Below are 17,257 nucleotides of genomic sequence, written 5' to 3'. Positions count from 1 at the left end.
TCCTTTTTTAAAGCTGCCCTGTAAAAAAAAACTAAGGTATGTGATATAGTGGGGCTTAATTCTCATAAATACTTTACTGTTAACATATTTTAACTATCATTGATTTAATATTAAATTTGCGAAAGAATTTAAAATTATTTTAAATATAGTAAATATGAGTTGACTTCAACTTTCTAATAAATGTATATAAAACAAAATATAAAATTTAATAAATAAAAGTTGGGTAAAATCTTAAAAGTATCATATTTTATGTTTTGTCGCTGCATATATATGTTGACCAAAAAAAAAGTTACTAATATATGAGCGTATATATAGTCATAGAGAGATGGATCGTTATCAGCAGTAGGGGAAGAATAGAGTCCATTTGCATGGAGCGGGTGTATGTGATGTTGATGATGGCAACTGTCATGTGTGCCCCCAAGTGTAGGAGACTTAATTAGTTTAAATTATATACATACATGCACAATTCTAATCACCTCCAAACGAGCATATTTAATATATCTAAAATAATTTTATACTACATGCTTCAAGCTGATTAGAGTTTCATAAATAGTCACTTTATCTATCTTATTAAAACTCAAGTACAAAATCTATCTTATTAAAACTCAAGTACAAAATTGGATTGTTTGGAGACTTGAATAGGACTTTTAAAAATTTGGAGTGTTTGGAAACATGGATTGCAGTCTTTTAAAAAAAAATATTTTTGTTTGAAAACAAAGATAGTAGTATTAAGAAAAAAAAGTAATGGGCTTATGTTTTTTTAAAAAATTGAAAGTTATCTAGGCCACTTTTAAAATATACCAAAATGGGTCAATCTAATTACCTAAAAAATTTTTTTCTAAACTAACCATAAAACAAAATTTAAACTTTATATACATATTTCAAATCAAAATAATAATTCAAATTTGATTTATATCAAAAATTGATTCAAAAATATACATATATTCAAAAATTGATTTTTACTAAACTATTTTTCAATAACCATTATAAAAAAATATTGGCAATATATATAAGAAAAATATAATACAAAGCCCAATTTGAAATACCAACTCAAATTATGGTTTTCATATTTCATATTAAGTTTTAAAAATATAATATATGTAATTATTTATATGATGGTATGTATAAAATACTATTAATTATATGATTACTTATATGATGGTACATATAAAATACGATTAATTATATGATGATAAAATACAATATATAATAATGACTAGGGATGGGCTTTTGGATACCATACGGGTTTAGTTCTGATCGGTTTGTATTTTGAATTTTCGGGGTCAAAGATTTCAGCCTTATTAGAATGTTTCTAAATTTTGGTTTGAGTTCGATTTGGATCTTTGCGGGTTTGGTTTGGGTTTGGATAACTAATTTAAATTATTTTTAAAGTCTTAAATCATTATATATTTTAAATTTCTCAAAATGTATAAATAAAATAATATATTACGTATAAATTTGAATAACATATGTCATAATACTTAAGCTTAACATATCAATTGGCTTGATTTAAAATTTTGGATACGAAATCAATAATTATTTTAAGTATTTTTGGTGATTTGAGTATACTTTAACTATTTCAGATATTTACTTTTGACTATCTATATATATTTTCAAGTATTTAAACTAATTTAAAAGTATCATTTTTGATGTTTTATATACGTTAAATCTAAAAATAATTAATATATATAAGTATATAAATCTATTTTTAGATAAATTCGGATACCCAAATACTTCGGTTCGGATCAGATTCGGTTCTCTAAATAACAAAATTTTGAATAATTAGAATATTTAATCAATTTATGTTTGGGTTTGGTACTATATCTTTGGATCGGTATCGGTTATGTTCCTCGGATTCATTTTTCCAAATCCTAATAATTACATGAAAAACAAATATCAACATATTTTTCAAAATATACACCCGCGCGCCTGCGCGGGTCAAAATCTAGTTTAGTGTTATAGTTGGAGATGATAATTAGATTTCAATACCAAACATCAAATTTGATGTAATTATTTTACCAAATTTTTTTTTGATGTAATTTCAACAAAAAAATTTGGTGGTTTTTTTTTTTTGCTAAAGCTAAAAAAAATAAAAATAAATAATTGGTGTTTTGAAGTTATCTTTAGAGCTAAACATTAAAAACAAAACGAGACAAGTGGTGGGCTACATAAAAACAAACCCTAATCACCAAGCTCTCCTTTATTCGTTTACGATTTAAAAACAAAAAAAACTTATGAATTATATGGTAAATCTTACTCGAAATAACATTTTCTTGATATTGATTAATTTTCATCACACCCAGAAAATAGAAATATGAAGTTCTAAACTGAGGCATGGGAAAATTATATAAAATGAAATGTAGATGGATAGAGTCGTCCCACACTTTTGGTCCACAATGAATACCGTTGGAGGCTTCGCAGGCTTTTGTTCTGTCATTGTCTCTCTTTCTCCCTTCAAATTTCCGATTTTATTTTTGTTGGTTTGCACCAATACAAAATAAGTTGTATATAGAGCCATGCATTTAAACCGACCCATATTGTAGATGTGTCAAGGAAGGAGGAGCGGCGCATGCAAAGAGGTTTACATTTTGGGTAAGAGTGAGTACAAGCGATAGAGGATGGACTGGTGAATGTATGGGAGAGCCTGATGCCGAGTGTTAAGAAGGCTAAAGACTGCTGCTTCTCTTCTTCTTGAGCTTCTCAGTGAAACTTAAAAGAAAAAAAAAACTTATTCTTGATTTCTATAGAGTTTAAATATTGGTGGATTTGGTCACTTGTTGTATGGTGTGATGTTTAAACTTTTAACTTTGCTTTTTATATTAAGTTAACCAAGTGAGTTTTGTGTATATACAGAGACAGGCATGTTCATTTAGGATCGATTTGTCTGATTTCATCTATATTCAAATCTTTTGTAGTAAATTAATTGATTTGAACCAGCTTCACTCCCCTGAACTGAGCTTGTAATATAAAAATGATGTGCATGGACCCAGTTAGTGAAAATATCTTAAGCCCATCGTATACCTTTGGGCACCTTCAAGTCGAGTTTAAACCATTCAAAAAAGCCTAAGAAAGTTGAAGCATTGTGGCAGAAACACCAAATACAAACACGAAGTCTTTATCAAATCTAAAACTGTGTTTATGATTTCAAAAGTATCCAAAATAGACATAAATCCATTGCTTAATGGTAAATTAACAATAACACACCAGAGACCAGAAGTGGCGGACACAAACAGAGACATCAGACACGGAGATGGAATAATACGGTACAGAAATTGACATGACAGAAGAAATGTTCAGATCAGATGGATCTTAAAAAGAAGAAGAAGAAAAAAAAGTCTCTTTCCATAAAAGATTGAATGAAGAAGCAAATATAATTACCTCAAAGTATGTGTTGGTTATGTTGAAGCTTCTGCTTCCAGACGAAGCCTCTTGCAGCAGACCTTTTCATCATTGTGATTGTTTGCGTTTCCAACTTGGCTCTCTTTCGCTTCCATGGAACATCTCTTGTATGGCTTAAACCCCGTCTCTCTCATTTTAAGACTCTTCCCCGGTTCTTCATCCACTGCGCTTTCTTGGTCTGCCTTACAAGAATCTTGAATCTTGTTCAAGTTATTATGAGCCAATGGCATTGACGTGTCGCTAATTTGTTTTCCATTCACATTCTCTTCCACTTGAGGAGGTGAAAAGCTTTGTGGCAACCTCTCTCTTGCAAAGAGAGCCTGAAATGCTATACGACCCTGAGACCAGAGTTTCACGTTTAGTGTTAGTTCCAAAGCAAAACTCTGCAAGTGAATGAATCATTGTTTTTACCCCTTGAGAGACTTCCTTCCATGAATCAGTAGTTTGGTTGTTGTTGTTGTCTCTGATTTTACTCCGACGGTTGCCTAACTCAATAACACTTGGCTGGTTTGCATCTGCCTCTTTTTCTTTCTCCAATGCGTCTGTTTCCACGTCACTGCCTGAAGGTGTGTTTGACCCACACGATGAGCGGTCCACTGGATTTTTCTTGTGGGAAACGTTTGAATCTTGCAAAGCAGCAACAACTTCCTCCTTGTCACCGTCAGCCTTTATCTTGGTAATTCCAGTCTCGTCTGAATCGTCGGATGATGAATCTGGAGATTTTGAAGCCATGTTTTGTTCTTGAAAGGCCGTGCTTTGTTTCTCAAGGTGATCATTTCCGACGTTGTCCATAGCTGCTGGAGTTGGAACTGGGACGGCTGGTAATGGGACTGGAGTAGGAAGAAGTCCATGAGAAGCCCACCAAGCAGTTGCGGCAGCTACTGTAGCAGCAACGATGGCAGCTATAGTTGGAGGAGAAGAGCTCATTTGCGTTGATGAGTCTCCGGCATTAGTAGTAAAGGGCCAGGCCGAAGCAGCGAATGTGGCTGCAGCATGAGCAGCAGGATTCTGTAGGAGTGTAGACATGATAAGATTGGAGAAAGTAGAAGACATGTGGAGAAACGAGCGGTAATCATGCTGGAAACGGAATGCTGGAAACGCTTGATGGGAAGTTGTAGTAGTAGCAGCAGATGGTGAAGTTGTAGTAGCTGGATGATGCCTTGCGCTGTGCAGACCACCATCATCATCATCATCATCATCATCATCTCTGTCTTTGTTCTTCTCATGAACCACGTTGTTGTCCACATTTGAAGCCTTGCTTGTTTCATTATCGGCACTTGCCTGCTCAAAATAATCAGAATCGAACCAAGTTTTTCTTTTATTGCTATTGAGGAACTTCAAAATACAGCATCATGTTCTTGGACTACAATCTTTATACCTTTCTTAGCGACGGATCAGAAGATTCCATGAATGTCTTTCGTTTCCCTGGAGTTACTACTTTATTTGGTAAGGGATACTTGTTCACCCCTGAGCAGTTCTCTTCTTGATTTTCTTTCCCAGTTGATATTTTCTAAACCAGAAACAAAAGCATAACAAGTCTGTCACAAGAAAAAGAAACAACAACAAAATGATAGAATGAAGAACATAAAAAACCTCAGGAAGGGGCACCTTTTCCAAATCCAAGAAGGCCTGCTGGTTACATTCTGAAGAAGATACAAGCTGTTTCGCTTGCGACGAAGATGGACCAGGTTTCCGAGGATAAGGAGCATTGGGTTTTCTTTTAGGACGAGGAGGTGGAATCTCTATGTCCAGAGCTTTAATGCCTTTAGCTTCAGCCTCTTTCTCCAACTGAAGAGTCCAACCACAACTGTGAGTTCCTTTTTTTTTGTTTTTTCCAAATCGGAGATTGTAAATGCAACCCTGAGACTCTTGAGCTTGATGTTAAAAAAAAAAAGAGTCTTATACTGACCCGAATGTGTTCGTGGTGGGTAGAGGAGACACTTACTTCATGTCCTTGTCCTATACGGGCCAAGGAGGTTTTGTTTTGCTATTTGAATGGCTAAAAGTGTCCATGCAATCTCATTATTTCATGGAGTTTGGTGAATATGGGACAAAAGTGTGTCATGCAAAATGCAATGCTAGTTATGTTACTGTAGACTTGTCTCAGATAATGAATGGATCTCTCTCTCTCTCTCTTTGATCTAATTGTAAAATATCAAAACCAATAATTTCTACAAGCTCTACTTAGCAAAATAAAACAACACACAAGTGACAGGTAAGTGATAGGCAATCTCTAAACATAGTCATTTGACTAAATTCATGGGATCTATCAATATATTGACCAACAGAACCGAACAGCTTACCTTTGTGAAGAACTTTTGTGCATGGCTTCTGATCTGAACAGCAGTCTTTGTCCCAATATGTTCTGTACAAAAAAAAAAAAACCAAGGAAAATGAACAGAGAAGACTGATGTTCAGATCATACAGCAAGAAGCTAATAATGTATTGGGACCTTGGATACGTTGCCAAGCTCGTCCATAAAGCCTCAAGGCTTCAAGAAACCTATCATGCTCGTCCTCAGTCCATCGTTCTCGCTGCTTCGTTATTGTATATGGCTTTCTTGCCTATTCATTCAACAAAACCAAATATTCGTTCACGTCACACTAAACAAAGAAGAATCCCAAAAAAATATCTCAAACTAGGACAATCTTTTGCATTTTATTACCTTAGTTAACAATTCTTCACCAGGTCCATCAGATGTATTTGTATCCATAACCGGATCCTAGCTGCTTCAAATCCAAACATCAATGTTCCTCCCGCCCCACAAATTGCAAAGCCGTTGGGACTTCTAATTGAAAAGACCTCTTAAAGATTCTAGCTTAGCTGCAAAAGGAGAAAGAAACTATGAGAAAATATTTTATCCACACTAGGACAATACTAACAAAAGAGATAGAGAATAAGAAATCAAAGTTAGAAATCTCTGAAAAGTCCACAGAGTAGCTTCCTTTTTCTTTTCTAAAAAAAAAAATCAAACCCAAACGAATCCATTGCAGCCAAAACCTTTATAGAGCATCACAAACACCCTAAAATCAGTAATGATTGCTTCCAAATTAATCTTAAGATTTGTTTGATTATTTATGCTAACAGGCACCAGTGGCGTGCGAAGAGTTTTAGGGGCCCAAGGCAAATTTTAAAAATAAATTTATTTACAACTAAAATGAAAACCATTTTACAATATAATATATCACTTTCACCAAATACACAAGTTTAACACTGTAAAAAAATAAGTTTATGCTATATTATGTCATATAGGAAAAAAATACATGAATTCAGAAGGTTAGTTAGTCTACTATGTGAAAAGGGTTTTTAAAAAAATAAGTTTAAATCACTAGATTAGAAACTATTTTAAATTTTGGGACCCTAAAAAGTTCATATTAATCGGGGGCCTAAGGCGAATGCCTTTTTCAATACACTGTAGGCACGACTCTGAGCCTAACAACAACAACTTAGAGCAGCTAGCTAATATATTTACTAAATTTCTTCTTCAGCAACAGAACAGAGATTCTAATATTGCTAAATAGTGTAAAACACATACCCTTAGCCACTATGAAGGAACAAAGTATGCAAATCCAAAATAGAGACTAGATCATCTCACGGCAACTCGCCGGAGAAGTCATCGTTCCCGGAAAACAATAAACATTATTTTTTTTTCAACAGAGCTAGAGCTGGAGAATAGATTGAGAAGAAGGAAGACTGTTTAAGGCTGAAGAAGAAGAAAGGCAGAACTCAGAAGCAAATCTCAGCCACAACCATTTTTCTCTAATTTCCTTCAATTTTTTTAATGTGTTTCTTTTTTATAAATTATTTGAGGCTGAAACAGCACGAAGGGTATAAATGGAAAAAACAGAAGTCACCGGAGATCGACACGCGGTGAGATAGTAGTGGCTTCTCACTGCACTTTTCGTATCTCCCCAACTTGGCTTCTCTTTGAGCCAGAAAGTCTTCCTTTGTTTAGTTCGTCAAGGTGGGGTCCATTAAACTTACGAGGCAGCTGCGATGGTGTAAGACTCATACGTGTCGGTCAATCTGGGCTTCTAATAGAACTTTATATATAGACCCTAAACAATAGCTTTTGCTTGTGTTTCCAAAAAAAAAAAAAAAACAATAGCTTTGCTTTTGCTTTTCGATTTTTATTTCGGCTTTATGATACCCCTTTTCTGGGAGCCCATTCTACAGAGGCCATTTTTCTCCAATGTATATTGAGTTTATTAACATTTCGATTCAAAACTATATCTATGTAGCATTTAACTTAGTAGTAGTAGTATGTATATAAGAAACACCACCAAACATCAAACAGAAGCCAGGAGACGAGCTTTGCTTATGGTTAAGCTTTTCTTTTCAGACTTGAGCTGTTCTTTGGGTAAACTTAGGATCCTCACATCTGTAACAGCAGATATTTTTCCAATCCCAAAATGGTTATACTCAATTCTAACAAAAGAAAAAACAACTTAAATCTTCTATAGAGCAGATCAAACCAAGTAGTAATTCGTACGACAAAATACTGGAGGTGTCAAAAAAGATAAAACCAACAAGAAAAACACTAGTAATTGCTGGCTGCTTAGTCGAACAAGCCGAAACCCAAATCTCCATCACTCTCTTCTGCTACTTCTTCCTGCAACCACAATATCACATTAAAACCCCAAAGATACAAACAAAAAAATCAAACTGTTTGTTTGTACCTTCTTCTTCTCCTCAGCGGCAGGGGCAGCTGCTGCACCACCACCACCACCACCGGCAGCTGGAGCAGCAGCAGAAACTGGTGCACCACCTCCCCCACCAGTACCAACGTTCATGATGAGGTCTGTGACGTTACGTTTCTCAGCCATCTTGGCGAATAGCATTGGCCAGTATGACTCACAACTAACACCAGCAGATTTGATCAAAGTAGCGATCTTGTCGGCCTAACAGCATCAAGTTAAGGATATAAGGTCAATAAAATCAAACCACAACCATAAATAAAATCAGATAAAGGTGTATTGAGCATTGAACCATGTACATATCATCTAGAATCTCCAGATAAATAAGGAAATGGAATATTTTTTTTAAAAGAAAGAATACAAACCGTGATGGCAATACCCTCATCCTCGAGGATCATAACAGCGTAGCTGCAAGCAAGCTCTCCCACTGTCGACATTTCTTTCTCTGAAATCATTTCAATAACCGCTGATTAATCACTATTTCGGTCCGTTCAATTCGAAATTCTAACTAGTCATTTCGAAAACAACCCAAAGAAATGATCCTAAAAAAAACATCAAAAAGCCAACAGGCCTGTAGCAAATACATGTATACACAATGATCTTCCAGGATTCATAAGATCGTAGTAAACAGAGGAGAACATCATGTACCTTAGACTGGGATCGATTATGCTTTCGCAGAGCGGCTCCGACGGAAATTTCGTTAGGGTTTGATACACGGTATCATCATCATGTGGGAAAGCCTCTAACCCAGGCAGTTACGGGCCGGTTTAATATTCCGTCGGCCCATTTTATTATTAACTGTATATTGAGTTTATATTATTGAGTTTTTCGGTATATCATCTATATACTTAAGCCTAAGCCTATGATGTTTAATTTTGTTTTAAAATTTCTAAACATATTCTATATTTGTATTAATGTATATTAATTTTTTTTATCATGGTATATAGACATTGTTTTAATTTAAATCAATTAATTTAGTAAAACTTTCAAAATTGGTGAACTAACCACTATACAATCGTCATTCTCTAGAGAAACTGAAACAACAAAGATTTCAAACCTCTTTGACCTTCATCATATGTTAGTGCATGATGCAACTATGCATTAAAACAGAATTGTCATATTTTTGATTTTTTCTCAAAAAAAATCTATCTGTTAACCCCTATGAAAATATTGAGTTTTCGATAAATGATCTATATACTGAAGCCTATGATCTCTAATGTTGTTTTAAAATTTCTAAACATATTCTATATTTGTATTAATGTATATTAAACTCTATTTCATCGTACATGAGAATCGTTATGATTTTTTATCAATTAATTTAGTAAAACTTCATAAAACTCTCTAAATTGGTGAATGAACCACTATTAAATCATTAATTTCTAGAGAAACAGAGATAACAAAGATTCCAAACCTTTTTGACCTTCATCATACGTTGCATATGTGTATGATGCAACCATGAATTAAAAAAATATCAATCATATTTTTGATTTTTTCTCAAAATCTATGTGTTACCCTACGAAAATATTGAGGTTTTTGGTAAATGTTATATATAATGTAGTCTATAATCTTTAGTGTTATATTAGAATTTCTAAACACATTCTACATTTGTATTAATCTATATATTAAACTCTCTTTCATGGTACATGGGATCGTCTTAATTTTTTTATAAATTAATTTAGTAAAACTTCATAATACTCCTTAAATTGGTGGACTAACCACATTTGTATTAATATATATTAAACTCTCTTTCATGGTACATGAGATGCTGCTTGGGACTCTGTCTCGGGGAACTGTGGAATGGGATGGCACTTTCGCGATAACATGTCTTCACCAGCAGGCAGCACCTTCTCAAAACGCCGCTCAGTCTCCTCAGCCCTTGTAGCAGAGGCGTTGGCGTTAAAGGCCGCAATCACAGAAGCGGCCAACCGTGGCATTGACTCTCTTAGAGTTTTTTCTGACTCCAAAACTCTCATCTCTCTCTTGGTCACCAAGAAGAATAACATTTGGATTCAAGGAACACTCTTCGACATTCACCATCTATCCAGTTCTTTTAGCTCTATCTGTTTTTGTTTCATCCCGCGTGTGGGAAATGCTATGGCTGATATTCTTGCTAAAGCAGCACTACGATCTCTAAATAACTCTCCGTTGGTGGATGAGTAAAACTATTGTTGGGTTTACTCCTTTAATTAATTAAGTATGTTTTTCGATCAAAAAAAAAGGTGGACTAACCACAATAAATTTGCTATTCTCTAGAGAAACGAATATAAAAAAGGTTCCAAACCTCTTTGACTTCATCATATGTTAATGCATGATGAAACTATGCATTAAAACAATATTGTCATATTTTAGATTTTTTTTTTTAAAATTTATGTGTTAAACCCTACGAAAATATTGAGTTTTTCGGTAAATTCTCTATATACTGAAGTCTATGATCTTTAGTGTTGTTTTCAAATTTCAAAGCACATTCTACATTTGTATTAATGTATATTAAACACTCTTTCATGATACATGAGCATCGTTTTAATTTTTTACCAATTAATTTAGTATAACTTTATAAAACTCCCTAAATTGGTAGATGAACCAATATACAATCGTTATTATCTAGAGAAACGGAGACAACATAGGTTCCAAACCTCTTTGACATTCATCATATGTTAGTGCATGATGCAATCATGCATTAAAACAGTATTATAATATTTTTAAACTTTTTTTTTTGTCAAAATCTATGTGTTAAACTCTACGAAAATATTGAGTTTTTTGGTAAATGTTCTATATACTGAAGCCTATAATCTTCAGTGTTATTTTAAAATTTCTAAACACATTCTACATTTGTCTTAATGTATAGTAAGCTTTCTATCATGGTACATGGATATCGTTTTAATTTTTATCAATTAATTTAGTAAAACTTCATAATATTCTCTAAATTGGTGGACAAACCATTATAAAATCGCTATTCTCTAAAGAAACGAAGACAACAAATGTTCCAAACCTCTTTGACTTTCATCATATGTTAATGCAAGATGCAATTATCCATTAAAACATTATTCTCATATTTTTGATTTTTTTCTCAAAATCTATGTGTTAACCCCTACAAAAATATTGAGTTTTTCGGTAAATGCTCTATATACTGAAGCCTATGATATTCATTGTTGTTTTTAGATTTCAAAAAATATTCTACATTTGTATTAGTGTATATTAAACTCTCATTCATGGTACATGGGCATTGTTTTAATTTTTTATCAATTAATTTAGTAAAACTTCATAATACTCCCTAAATTGGTGGACTAACTACTATAAAATCGCTATTCTCTAGAGAAACGAAGATAGCAAAGGTTCCAAACATCTCTGACCTTCATAATATGTTAGTGCATGATGAAACTATGCATTAAAACAATATTGTCATATTTTTGAATTTTTTTCAAAATCTATGTGTTAACACCCCTACGAAAATATTGAGTTTTTCGGTAAATGCTATATATACTGAAGTCTATGATCTTTAGTGTTGTTTTAAAATTTCTAAACACATTCTACATTTGTATTAATGTATATAAAACTCTATTTCATGGTACATGTGCATCGTTTTAAATTTTTATCAATTAATTTAGTAAAACTTTATAATATTCCTTAAATTGGTGGACTAACCACTATAAAATCACTACTTTATAGAGAAACAGAGACAATAAAAGTTCCAAACCTCTTTGAACTTCGTCATATGTTAGTGCATGATGCAATCATTCATTAAAACAATATCGTCATATTTTTAAAAATATTTCAAAATCTATGGGTTAACCTCTACAAAACTACTCGATATAAACTATAAAATTATTGTGTTTATAAATGTCATATTTTTTAAAAAAAAAATTAACGGGTAAATTTTAAAATATATATTATCACTTATACAAATAAATATTCATTTTTTAAAAAACTAACACCTGCGCGGATGCGCGGGTCAAGCTCTAGTCTAATCTATTAAAAGAGAAGTACAAATTAAGACTAACCCTTAAACTTGCACAATATTTACAACCTAATGTCATTAAAATAATTAAATAAACCTATTTTTAAGTAATATTTTTCTTTTCTAAAATTAATGAAGTAATAATTACTCCTACTTCTATGCTTTCCATGTCCTTTTCAAAATTAATAAAACATTTCTTAAATTAAATTCACAATCAATTCAATATAAATATTTTAACTTATCTATTTCATATTAATATTATAAACATTAATGAATATCAATAATATACACAAAATATTTATGTAACAATATAAGTTACATTTTGTCTCGTTCTCCCCAAAAATTCACGTTACTCTTCATTTTTTGAACAAATTCTTCATCTTACCAATATAAATATATTACATGCACGATTATAATTATTTACCGACTTACCATGTATATAAAATAATTTATTAGACATTATCATAAAATTTTGATCCACAAAAAAAAATAAAAATAAAACATTTGTATAGATGCATAGATCATATTCTAAAAATGGTGGTAATACAATGGATGGTTTATAAGACAAAATAAAATTTAAAAAATATAAACTATAAATTATTATTCTTATAATGTTATTAAATAATTATTTAACACAGGTAAAAATTTAAAATATATACTATCACTTAGACAAAATAATTTATTTACAAAAATAAAAGCAAACATCCCCAAAGTCATGGTTTAAATGTACACAAACTTAAGCCCATTTTTAATTTCTTATCAGTTACATCAAATTTGTATTTTCATTTTATTTTCTTACAAATTTAAATCCTAATTTGTATATGTTCCAAATTTGATAGAAGTTCAACAATCATTTTATTTTCTTACCAATATTATAGCTAATATATCATTTATAAATAGCATACTAATTCATAATTATCTATTTTCGTACTTTTATTTAAAAAATTTGTTCGCTATATATCATTGACATGGATCTAATTATATAAATGTTATATTTTTTATATAATATCCAATATCGGTGATACATTTTATTATAAAATTGTAAAATATAAAATTAAATACAAATATAACATTTACATTTATAAATATGATTATATTTTTAAATATATCATTAAATACAAACACAAATTAAATATTTGCACTACGCGTGGATCATGGTCTAGTTCACACTTATTAGAGTCTTCATGTGTACATATTGTGTACCGCGATTGCGCATTCTTTTTTTCGAATCTGTAAATATCAAATAAATGAAATTTTTTTTTACAAAATAAAGATCTTATGTTTGAGCTATCTTGACAAAAAGAAAATAAAAAATAAAATGGATGACCAAATTAAACCTACAACCAAAAGCTTATCTCAGCCACATGGTCATAAGAGACCTGAAATGTTTCTTGTGCTTCCTTGATGAGATAATGTTCCAAAGGTGGAAGATAACCGCATCCATTGCGCATCTTATTCGTTACGCGTATTTCCAACTTTTTGTAGCTATAAAGAATAGGAACTAAAGTAGTTTAGAAAGCGCAATATGTTAGTTTATTCAACGTATGCCGACTTTGTCTATACGTGTATGCAAAACAAAATATCTGTTTTATTATGTATTATTTTTTATTTTCAGATTTGAAGTCTTTCATGTAAATAAATTATGGCACGAAAATGATCAGACACAAGACACGTATAACCCACGCTTTCACTCTCACTCGTGAAATACCTCACACGTACACAACACATTACATGTATAATCCATTCACATGGACCGACTTGATAAAATCTCGTAATGCCGTCCATCTATATATATTCCAGAAAGAGCTTCCTACTATCATACCAAGTAAAAGTAACACCGCGCGATCGAAACCAAAAAATAAAGTTGTAGCGAGAAAGAATCAACATGGCGAGTTTACTAGATAAAGCAAAAGATTTCGTGGCTGATAAACTCGCCGGGGTTCCTAAACCGGAGGGTTCGGTTACGGACGTCGACCTTAAAGACGTGAACCGTGACTCCGTCGAGTACTTAGCCAAAGTTTCAGTCACCAATCCTTACGGTCACGCAATTCCGATCTGCGAGATCAATTTCACTATTCACAGCGGTGGCCGGTAAAACCCATCCTTCTCGTTTGATCTTAACATTTCTTCGGTTTCCATATAGATGTTTTGATTTTTCAGTTTATTATTATAAATGAATTATAAAGGACCCACAATAATAAACTGAAGTGTTTTTAGTTTGAAAATTTATATTCATATATCGCGTTTTGTATTTGTACGTTGAATAAAACTTGTTACAAAAGTAGAAGTGTTTATAGTTTGAAATACGCGTTCTATTATGTAAACGCTAAATTCGTGTAATCTAATGATCATTATGATAAAAAAACTGATAGGGAAATTGGAAAGGGGAAGATACCGGACCCTGGTTCACTGAAAGCAAAGGACATGACGGTTCTTGATGTTCCGATCGTGGTGCCGTATAGTATACTGTTCAACTTGGCTCGAGACGTTGGTGCGGACTGGGACATTGACTATTTGCTCGAAATAGGTCTCACCATTGATCTTCCTGTAGTCGGGGATTTTACTATTCCGGTTACCAGCAAGGGCGAAATCAAACTCCCTACTTTTAAAGACTACTTCTGAGTCAACTTTACGCTGTTAAAAACAAAACAAAAACAAATATCGTTTGTACTAGTGATCAAATATAATAACTAATAAGTGTGGTTTGCCTATAAAATCATTAAATGTCTTTTTCAATGTATGTGTTTATTCATACAGTTAATAAATCAAAGTTTAAAACTAATAAATGAAAATTTGGAAGTTAATATGAATGATAAGGATGATCTTTTTCTGGTAAGAAGATCCGAGAGACAAAGCCTTGGAATCGAGAAGAGTATGTCTTGGGATGGACAGCTGAGATTGTCTTAAAGCTGTGTTGAATAGACTTGTAACAATATCTCCCATCGCAACTGAAACCTAGAAACTCTGATACCAAATCTAGTTCTAGTAATCGATATAGAAGCACACAATAATAAGAATATCTCTGTTATTAATCTCTTAAGAAAATTCACTCAAAATTTTAAGCACTCAATCACAATCAATAAAACTCACAAGTGTTGCAACAACCTTGCAACTCCTTATATAAAAATAGATAATTCCTAATCTTATTAGTAAAACACTTATTAGATATTTTCTGATCCTTTTTAGTAAACGGTAGAATTATGATAGTTTGTTTCCCAAGCTATTTCAAACTTACTCCAACACTTTAGACTCCTTTTGAGTTAATGCAATGTTTGTTTGTCCAAAAAAAATAGACAATATATAATGTTATAATCTTTTGCTTATCAAAAGATAAATGTATTTTATGGCGCAAATCTGGACAGTTGTATTTATTTATTTTTGATAAAATGTGAATTTATCATTAAAATGAGCCAAGCTTGTATACAAACGATAACAACTCATGCAGTTTCTATGCCATCTTCCAAAATATACACAATCAGGAGGTGTTACTTTTTTTTTTGGTAGGAACAATCACGAGGTGTTATCGTTGTGAATGATAGTAAACTAGATACTAAACGAATGAAAATAGAATAATAATTATATGAAATCATAACAATGTGTAAAGAATATTTTTAACTAAATAAAATGAAATCAAAAAGAAGTGAAAAAAAAAACAATGTTTGAGATAATGGGTGAGCAATTATTTGACGCTGTATGCGGTAGGTTAAAACCGGTCCTCTACACAGACAAGTGCTATACGTGATCCATGAAGGAGATCCTGTTGGGGAAATGGTGTTTGTTATGAGAGGAAAGCTTATAAGTGCGACCACCAATGGATGACAAACAGAGTTCCTCAGTGTCGTGCATTTCAAGGCAAATGATTTATGTGGAGATCATCTTCTAACGTGAGCTTTAGATCCTCAATCTTGGTCGCATTTTCCTATCTCGACAAGGACAGTCCAGGCTCTCACCGAAGTAGAAGCCTTTTCCCTTGCCGCAGAGGATCTCAAATCTGCCGCTTCACAATTCAGACGCCTCCATAGCAAGCAGCTCCAGCATACTTTTCAGGTTCTCTTTCTCATTCTCTCTCTCAGCTTATTAAAGGTGAACTACAATCTCTTTTTATGTAATGTCGTCAGGCTTTACTCAGTGCAATGGAGAACATGGGGAGCGTCTTTTGTACAAGCAGCGTGGCGGAGACACTGTCGTAGGAAATTGACAAAATCATTACAGGAAGAAAAAGACCGTCTACGAGACGCGCTCGAACGGGCAAACGAGATACAGCAGCCGCGGGTTCGTCATCGTGGTTGAGCCTTGGAGCCGCGTCTCGTTTCGCCTCAAACGTTCTACGCAACGTGAGGCACAACCTTGCGGATCCTCCTCCTCCTCGGCACACTCTTGCTTCGCTACCTCAGAAACCAATGGAGCCTTTACTTCACCGTAGATCATACAAGTGAGTCCCCTTAGATGTCTCTCTGGTAACATTTAAGATAATGTGTTTGCTTGGCACCATGGTTTTATTTTAAAACGAAAAACATTAAATATGATATTGTTTTTTGGAATAAGGTGCGCTTTGTTGTAAATTGTGGAGGATCCAGGAAGTTATAAACAAATAAATACTCAAATTGAGATGTAAGACACACATTCACAACACTAACAACATATTCTTTAAGAGTTTCGAACGAAGGGCATCATCCTTAGGGAACAAGGAAACCGAAACAAAAATATTCACTCACAAATCAGTGCTTGACACGTGTACAGGCCTACCCGTCTCTAACGGTAAAAAATGTTGATCACCGACTTTGTTTTTTCTTTTTTCAAATATCAACCGTTGAGTATTCATCTTCCACGAAATACCTTCTTCTTCTATGATAAAAGCGCAGGTGATCCAATGACTAAACACCTCGATCGCTCGATTCTAAAAAAAATTCGCAAGGTTCGATTTCCATGTACGATGACGAACAAGTTCTCTGTTTCTGTAATCGAAAGTTTCGTCCTTTTACAGATCTTTCTTTCCTTGTTAGGGTTCCTTCCGTCTGTTCTGCTCGATAAGGTAATGATGCTTACTTGGTCTTGTGAGTTTCGCATACTCTGTTCTGGGTTTTGGAATTTACTCTCTGTTGTTTGTTTCTGAATCTGATTTAATCATAGATTTATCTTTCTACTAGTATTCACGTGCTTGATTTCTCTGAAGAATGACAATTCGTGAGATTTCCTTTAACCTATA

General features: G+C 33.1%; 3 protein-coding genes across 5 annotated transcripts; 1 reads left to right on the top strand and 2 right to left on the bottom strand.

Annotated features, from left to right (window-relative positions):
• Positions 1-3,099: 3,099 nt before the first annotated feature.
• Positions 3,100-7,197, bottom strand: LOC106407083 (protein LHY). Of its 3 annotated transcripts, none has more exons than XM_013847872.3 (8): positions 6,935-7,197; positions 6,065-6,222; positions 5,852-5,963; positions 5,703-5,764; positions 5,008-5,187; positions 4,778-4,909; positions 3,811-4,680; positions 3,100-3,737 (listed from the first exon to the last, which is right to left on the bottom strand). In XM_013847872.3, the coding sequence occupies exons 2-8, from the start codon at positions 6,110-6,112 to the stop codon at positions 3,396-3,398; spliced, it is 1,746 nt and encodes a 581-aa protein (XP_013703326.2). In that variant the 5' UTR covers positions 6,113-6,222; positions 6,935-7,197; the 3' UTR covers positions 3,100-3,395. The 3 variants fall into 3 exon arrangements, with proteins under 3 accessions (XP_013703326.2, XP_013703325.2, XP_013703329.2); XM_013847871.3 differs by having other exon boundaries at positions 4,993-5,187; positions 6,935-7,184; XM_013847875.3 differs by lacking the exon at positions 5,008-5,187 and having other exon boundaries at positions 6,935-7,183.
• Positions 7,198-7,779: 582 nt separating this feature from the next.
• Positions 7,780-8,967, bottom strand: LOC106407356 (60S acidic ribosomal protein P1-1-like). Its single transcript, XM_048771115.1, has 4 exons — positions 8,745-8,967; positions 8,462-8,541; positions 8,079-8,300; positions 7,780-8,011 (listed from the first exon to the last, which is right to left on the bottom strand). Exons 2-4 carry the CDS (start codon positions 8,531-8,533, stop codon positions 7,958-7,960), a joined length of 348 nt encoding a protein of 115 aa, XP_048627072.1. The 5' UTR covers positions 8,534-8,541; positions 8,745-8,967; the 3' UTR covers positions 7,780-7,957.
• Positions 8,968-13,791: 4,824 nt separating this feature from the next.
• Positions 13,792-14,833, top strand: LOC125595217 (probable desiccation-related protein LEA14). Its single transcript, XM_048771113.1, has 2 exons — positions 13,792-14,142; positions 14,424-14,833. The coding sequence occupies exons 1-2, from the start codon at positions 13,937-13,939 to the stop codon at positions 14,671-14,673; spliced, it is 456 nt and encodes a 151-aa protein (XP_048627070.1). The 5' UTR covers positions 13,792-13,936; the 3' UTR covers positions 14,674-14,833.
• The last annotated feature ends 2,424 nt before the right edge of the window (positions 14,834-17,257 follow it).

The sequence above is a fragment of the Brassica napus genome, unplaced genomic scaffold (assembly GCF_020379485.1).
Source record: "Brassica napus cultivar Da-Ae unplaced genomic scaffold, Da-Ae ScsIHWf_1007;HRSCAF=1413, whole genome shotgun sequence".
Taxonomy (NCBI): Eukaryota; Viridiplantae; Streptophyta; class Magnoliopsida; order Brassicales; family Brassicaceae; genus Brassica; species Brassica napus.
This window is presented reverse-complemented; position numbering and strand designations above follow the sequence as displayed.